Here is a 7,982-nt window from a genome sequence, read left to right on the forward strand (position 1 = left end):
AGACGAAGAATACTAGCACACGCATCAAGATATATCAGATCTCTAAGGATCACTTTCTGTTATGTGTTGAGTTGTACAAACTCTATAAACTAATCAGTTGAGTGAACTGACCAAAACACTCTTGTAAGATCAGTCGAGAACTGATTTGTTGAGTCTAGAAGTCTCAGTTGTAGGCAGTAGAGTAAGTCCTAGCTGAGGTAGAGTGTTTTTTTTTTTTTTGAGAGGAAACTGAGGTAGAGTGTTGCAAGGGTTGTAATACTCAAAGTTTTCTAGTGGTACCTTCTAGCAGAACCAGAAGAAGGGGTGACGTAGGAGTAGTTAAGTCTCCAAACATCCAGAAACAATCTACTGTCATTTATTGCTTTTTACATTCACAAACCAGTAAAACCAACTGATGCATTCCAATCTCCCAGTTAACCTCTTTTCGCACAAGTACACTTGTTGGTCGACATTCGAGATCCAGGAAAAAGGAGAGTTCAGTGGCTCACACTACTGAAATCACTAGCAGCAAGGAGCTACTGCCTCTACAAATCAGTATCAGAACAATAGTAACTCACTGCTTGTTTACCCAACAACAGTAGCAATTCGATCCTAACAACTTGACTAATAGAATCAATTAATGTTAATACTTATGAATCGTAAAAATTTGCGTGACAAAAATAAAAAATCACACTAAACTCAAATCGATTTTTTATGTCAGATAAATTATTCATATATCTAGTTAATTAAATCCTTGAAATGATTAATTATAAAAGTTTTTAACATGCTTAAATATGTTTGTTCATGCTCTAAAAAAATATTTTTCCTCACTTTTTCTGTCTGCTCAAATTTTTATTGCAAATAATATATTTAACATATTATTTTTAAAAATTATAAACTAACTATAACACTCCATATATAAATGATTTTTATGGCATGTACAACAACATGTATGTTATATGTATATCAAATTTAAAACAATTCGGTTGGATTATTATTGAAGAAATTAAGCGGAAATCATATTTGAGTTTTATCAAGGAATTGTCGTATAAATTAATGGTTGAAAAACAAGAGGTAATGAGATTAGACGACATATAATTATTCTCTCTACATAATTGATTAGAGGTTCAAAAAATATAAATATATTATATCTAGACTAAAAACTATGTTATTAGCGATAACAATAAAAAAAAATCATTTATTTCTATGACTTATAATCTCGAATAAAAAAAAAAGATAATTTAAAATAATATCACCAGCACCAGCAAAGCTAATCACTTTGAGAGCTTTATGAATAAAATATTACAAGATTTGAACGAATAAAAGTATAAAGAAATATTGGATTGACTGTCGCATATTAATGAATTTGATTTTTGAAAAAAGATATTTACTACATATTAATATGTTAGATTTTAAATGATGAACTTATGAAACAAATATGTATATATATATATATATATCAATAATTAAATAATTAATTGTATAATTGATTTAAATCTTCTTAGAATAAATTTGTTAATATTTCAACAAATTGAAGAAAAATATTATTTTTTATATTGTATTTTTTGTTAGGATATTGATTAATTTTTTTTATACTAAATCATTATTCAATGTATATTTTAATTTGATCATCGAAGCCAAACAAACAAATTTATTCAATAAGCAGAAAAAATATGCGTAAGACAAATTTAAATGTATTATGCATGGCCAAGATGATTGAGAATCAAAACAAGTCAAGGTACAACAATTGTCTTATGATTAACATGGTTCATCAGGGATAAAAATAATACGTAATTTATATTTATTTTATTAATAGAATATCAACTTTCATCTCCAAATAAATCTTTTAAATAAAGGAAAAGTAATTTTTTTTTCCGTTTACTAACTTATTTAATTTTAGATTGATCCACTAAGTTTTCAAAGTTTGTTTTTGGTACACTAAATTTTAACTTTCGGCTATTTTTGGTCTAATTGCTGACGGGACACTGAAAAATACTGATTTGACATCGAAAAATGCTGACATGACGTAAAAATGCTGACGTGAGGCCGAAAATTATTGAATTGTCAAATATCACGTTAGCAATTGGACTAACAATAGTCGAAAATTATATGTTAGTGCAACAAAACCAAAATTTGACAACTCAATTGACTAAAACTAAAATTTGGACACGTTAATGAATCAAAAAATTGTTTCTCTAAAAGAAATAACTGTTTTTTTTACTTAAAAATCAATAGAAATAAAATTATCATTTAACATAAATTGCTTATGCTGAGGTGCAATAATAGTCCCTGAGAGCAATCGAAACTTAAAAATCAATAGAAATAAAATTATTATTTAACATAAATCAGCATAGAGCAATCGAAACTTAAAAATCAATAGAAATAAAATTATCATTTAACATAAATTGTTTATGCTGAGGTGTAATAATAATCCTTGAGAGCAATCGAAACATGACGTTTGAGATTTTGTATTGTTTAAAACATTTGAGTCGTATTGTTACCATCAACTATAAATTTTGATAAAACAATAAGGGTTCAATTATACAATTGATATCGGAGTTAAAGTCATGGTTTCGATTCACATTGATTGAAAGCACAATTATTGATAAGGTGATTGTTGGAATGCAATAATTGTCTTCGTCCTGGGTAGAACAATTGAAACACGTGTTTGTTTGAACTGTTGTACGATTTAAAAAATTTGAGTTGTGCAATTACCACCAACTATAGCTTGTAATAAAACACAAATATCTTGATCCTACAATTTATAACAAAAGTATATATATATATATATATATATATATATATATATATATATATATTTTACGCTTTTCAACATCTATACAACATATGTTATTGCTTTAAAGTTGTTAGCTAAACCATAAATCAAACTCAAGGTATAAACATGTAATAGCACTACAAGAAAACGTCGATCAAGGACCGACAAATATCACAAAAAGAAAGTTAAAGACGAAATATTCCCGCTTTAGTAGCTAATTAGAGATTGAATCACAGTTACCGAAGTTTAAACTTACCCGTAAAAAGTATAACACTTGACTTTAAAAAAACTAAACATTTGAAATTTGATAACTTTGGTCTCACCAAATAAAATTATTGTCACGTGCAACACACGTACAATTTTCTAGTTCACCATAAATTTGCCAACTAATGTGATACAGAGGATCGCTCATTATGAATACAGCAATGCATAAAGAAAAAATCTCTCTTCCGAGTGAAATAATAAAGGTAAAATTTAACAACAGTATGCATTTGACATTTTAGTTACGATATTTTTGCGTTCCTCAGTGACTCAGAGATTATTACACCTGCTGATGTTCTCATGTGGTCCAGGCCAAGCATAGCAATACAAGAGTCGTCGGTCCTAAGGTTCGGTTGGACTAGTTCCCAAATCTTTTTCTTCTGAACCTTCACAGTATTGAATAGCCAAGTTGTAAATCCATCAGAGGCATAAGGCAATCATACAGATCCAGAACTAGAGTATTTGTGGAAAAAGATAATAAGAAGAGAAGTCTAAAAATTAGATGAATATTGTACAGAAAAAAAATTCAATTCGGGATTCAGAAGCGAGGATGGTTGGATTCAAACAATTAAGAAACATGAATCTTGGCAGTGGGGAAACCTAAAACTATTGTTTAACTTCAAGATTCTTGTACAAGTAGACAACTTAATTTTTATAATTTGAACTACTTGATTTCTATAAATTAAATTAAAGCCCCATTTTTACATTTTGTTTAAAATGAAAATGAAACATTCGCAATATTTTGTTTATATAGCTACTGAATTATTATACTTATTCAATTAGCAACACATGGGACACACCATACTTTTTATTGGTTTTCAAAATTTCAAGATTCATACCATTCCACACGCTATGGCTTCAACACTCAACTTAGATCAACACTGAAATCAGTAGTGAATGATAAAACCAGCGGTTTCAACTGCTTCTAGAAACAGGTCTTAAAGGACACGACTGTTATAAAAAATAAAAAATGGTTTGAGAATCTCTCTTGGTTGACAGGCACATCAATCCCACCATACTATGCTCTTTCTACTACAAATATTTATAAAAAAAAATCGATTATAATGGCTTCCCTAAAGTAATTATCTACAGTACTGCAATCACATCATGATGTAAATTTCTGTCAAGAACTTCCCAAGACCTTCCAATGTAGTGACCATTAGTCAACAAGCATTCTAGAGCATGTGCCCTAGATGATTTTGTTCACAGGAACATGATATCATGAGAACAATTTTTGGATAGCTTCTAGATCACAAAGAACCAAATATATTTCTAACATGTGCTCTAACACTCTGAAAATCATAGAAACTGCATTATGATGGAGTTTCCCGATCCACAGGACTGGCTTCAGCACTAATGAATGCTAGATAACTACTATTCCCATAGTTTTATCAAAAACTTGTAGATAGGGCTTTTCTGATCTTACTCACTTCTACTCCTAATCATTCTAGCAATATGCATGGTGAAAATGTTAATAAAAGTGTTAATTAGGAGAAACGCGCTTTTAAGCCTGAATCTCTTTACTTTATAAATAGACCACCCACTTGAATTTTGTAAATGATTCTTCATTAATAATATACAGGAACAGATCTTTCTTCACGATAATGAAGTTTCATGTTTCTCATTTTTCTCTGCATGATTGTTTCTAATATGGTATCAGAGAGAGGTTGCAATGTATATTGCATCTAACATGTATTCCACGAGTGAACTAAACATACAGAGATTGACTGTACTTGGTCCGAGAGAAGCTTCAAGCTGGAGTGATCAAAATTTTGCATGTTTCTTATAAGTTGCAGCTCGTAGACTAATTGTTAAGAAAAGGACTTGGACCTAACTCAACCTAAAAAGCTAACTCAAAAGAAGAGGATTGTCCTTGCCTAAATAAAGGACTCCCAAGAACACTATCCAACTGATGTGAGACATATTTCAAAATTTATTCGCTAAGCCTTTGCTGCCAGCTCAATTTCGATTTCTGCTGTCCAAGATGGGAATCCTCAATACTCATTCCTCATCTTGATGGGAGTGTTAAAAGTGTAGGTTAGGAGAAACACGCTTTTAAGCCTGAGTCTCTTTACTGTATAAATAGACTACGCACTTCAATTTTGTAAATGATTCTTCATTATTAATATACAAAACAGAGCTTTCTTCACGTTAATGGAGTTCCATGTTTCTTATTTTTCTTTGCATAATTGTCTCTAATATGGTACAAAGACAGGTTGCGGTTCATATCTAACCCTGTATTCCACGAGCGAACTAAACATATAGAGATCGACTGTCATTTGGTCTGAGAGAAGTTTCAAGCTGGAGTAATCAAAATTTTGCAGGTTTCTTCAAAGTTGCAGCTCACAGATTTATTCACTAAGCCTTTGCTGCCAGCTCAATTTTTTTATTTCTGCTGTCCAAGATAGGAATCATCAATGTTCATTCCCCATCTTGATGGGAAGTCAGGAGTGTTAGAAGTGTTAATTAGGAGAAATACGCTTTTAAGCCTGAGTCTCTTTACTGTATAAATAGACAACCCACATGAATTTTGTAAATGATTCTTCATTAATTCAATATACAGAAACAGAGATTTCTTCCGGTTTATGGAGTTCCAAGTTTCTCATTCTTCTCCACATAATTGTTCTAATAATGCAGTTCACAGGTGAGTTCCATGTTTCTCATTCTTCTCTGCATGATTGTTTCAAATAATGCAGTTCACAGGTAAGTGATCGTATCCATTGGAACCTATGATTAAACACCATTATTTCTGTAGAATATCACCCCTACTGCTTTTAGCATATTTCAGGCCCTTAAAATTTACCAAGAGTGGCCACCTATCAAAGAAATCAGAGCAAAATACGCAACGGCACGTTTTCCATCCTAATGAATGCAGAATCTCGGGGTATTCTAAAAAGTTTGATCACACATAAGTGTATTAGAACTTCAATTTATAGGTTGTATTGAGAAGTAATGACAAGGATACAGAAAAAAATTGTGTTCTCCTTTATGGTTTGGAAAAACGGAAGAAACACAAGCAGGCGGTCCATTCAAAAACGTTCTAACAGTTCTTTTTCTTGAAGTATTCCCAGGAGTCCTTCAAACACCACCCTTAATGCACTAAATAATGTCGCAGATGGATGTATTTACATGATTTTAACTTCATAACTCTATTATAAATCAATCAGAAATCTTAACAGGAGAATTTACCTGGTTTGGTGATGCGATATCAGGTAGCCTATCTTTGTCGTCTTCAGAACCAAACCACACTCTTTCGCCCGGTACAGCACCATCAGGAGGCACAAGAAGCTCAACCTTCTCATGTGCTTCATCAGAGGCGGCCATCAACATACCGGATGATTTCACACCACGCATATTTCTAGGCTTTAGATTAGCAAGAACTATGACATTCCTGTCCTGTATAGACAAATGGCATGTGCGTAAAACACAAGTTGATGAATGAAAAATTTGTAAATTTACGATAACAAACGAATAATAAGGGAAGAATTAAAGATGAGGAAAACATGGATGTGACCTGGAGAAGGTGAATGGGAACGTAATTGACTAGGCCGCTGCATATGGTTCTGGGTTCTGGGTCGCCCACATCCACCTCTTCAACGTAGAGGGAATCGGCCTCTTCGTGGCGCCATACCTTGACGATCCTCCCAACCCTTATGTCCAACGTATTGCCCGTCTCCTTTAGAATGTTATTGGCTGATTCCAAAGTTGGTTTTGCTGTATCAGTGCAGTAGCATTGCGTTGTTGTTGTTGTTGTTGTCAAGATTCTGCTGCCATTGCTGGTTACGGGGAAGGAGAGTCGGCCATGGCAATTGGTCTTCTTCAATAGTCCCGGATGTAAGCAAGAGCGAACAAAGGATTGAGTTGCAGTGCTAACAGCTGCCGCCATCTCTCTTCACACTTTTTTGTGTTTGGTTGAATATCAATTTAGATTTTGGGATGGGATTATACGTGTGTCTTGGGTTAAAATAATAATAATTAAAATAAAATTGACTCCACTATATATCTAGAAACTTAACCAAACATGAAACAACATGGGTTATTTAATTAAATATTTTAATTTTTTTTTAAAAAAAATTATCAACCTTTGAGATATGTACGTCGGATAGTATAAATGTTAGGTTTCTCAACTGTTGACTGATCTACATTTCAGTATGTTCAGACAAATTCAATCTATTTTTTTCTTTTTTTAAAAAAAAATATGTGTTGAAATCCGATAAACTAATTGAGCAGATTTCAACATTTACAAAAAATCTTAGTACGTACCTAGTATTTATAAGAGTGGGAAGGGACAACTACCTTGTTGAGGTAAAACACTAACAGGTAGATGTTCTTGTATAAGTGATTTGGTTACTTGATTTGAGATGATCCGTATCAGATCTTGGCTTATTTGTTTATATCTCAAGACTTTCGAGATTTATTCATGAAAGTTTCCACGCATATTGAATATTTACCAAAATTTGATAGATTTTGAGGCTATTAATTATAGAGCTCAGGTTGGCGACGTTGATGTCCCAAACCTTCACGTGATTCGGGGCTTGAGTTGGTCTTTGAATATATCTTTATAGCCCACTCTCGTACCTGGGCTCGTGTCGGTCATTGTACTGGGCACTTGATCCCACCTTCTTCCTCAATCTCAGGCTCGGGTAGGGCATTGGTTGTACCTACATAGCCCACTGTTGGTTTCAAGATATTGTGCAAAATGAAATTGTCTAGTTGATGCCTTTGTAGATGTCATGACAGACAGATGTTTGATTCAAGGCTAGAGTTTGACTCTATCTTCTTGAGACGAATTTGCCCTATAGACGGTGCTAATGGAACACGTGGTTAATTATATAGCTCGGGTTTGCCATGTTGATTGTCCCAAACCTTCACCTGATTCAGGGCTCGGATTGGTCGTTGAATATATCTTTATAGTCCACTCTCGTACCTAGTCTTGTGTCGGTCATTGCACTGGGATCTTGATCCT

At 32.9% G+C, this 7,982-nt stretch overlaps 1 protein-coding gene across 2 annotated transcripts; it reads right to left on the bottom strand.

The window, feature by feature from the left end:
• Window positions 1–3,064: 3,064 nt before the first annotated feature.
• On the bottom strand, window positions 3,065–6,933 carry LOC140875974 (uncharacterized). 2 transcript variants are annotated; one of them, XM_073279808.1, is made up of 3 exons: window positions 6,531–6,933; window positions 6,206–6,412; window positions 3,065–3,396 (listed from the first exon to the last, which is right to left on the bottom strand). In XM_073279808.1, the coding sequence occupies exons 1-3, from the start codon at window positions 6,900–6,902 to the stop codon at window positions 3,259–3,261; spliced, it is 717 nt and encodes a 238-aa protein (XP_073135909.1). In that variant the 5' UTR covers window positions 6,903–6,933; the 3' UTR covers window positions 3,065–3,258. The 2 variants fall into 2 exon arrangements, with proteins under 2 accessions (XP_073135909.1, XP_073135908.1); XM_073279807.1 differs by having other exon boundaries at window positions 3,065–3,402.
• Between the last annotated feature and the right edge of the window lie 1,049 nt (window positions 6,934–7,982).

The sequence above is a fragment of the Henckelia pumila genome, chromosome 1 (genome assembly GCF_033568475.1).
Source record: "Henckelia pumila isolate YLH828 chromosome 1, ASM3356847v2, whole genome shotgun sequence".
Taxonomy (NCBI): Eukaryota; Viridiplantae; Streptophyta; class Magnoliopsida; order Lamiales; family Gesneriaceae; genus Henckelia; species Henckelia pumila.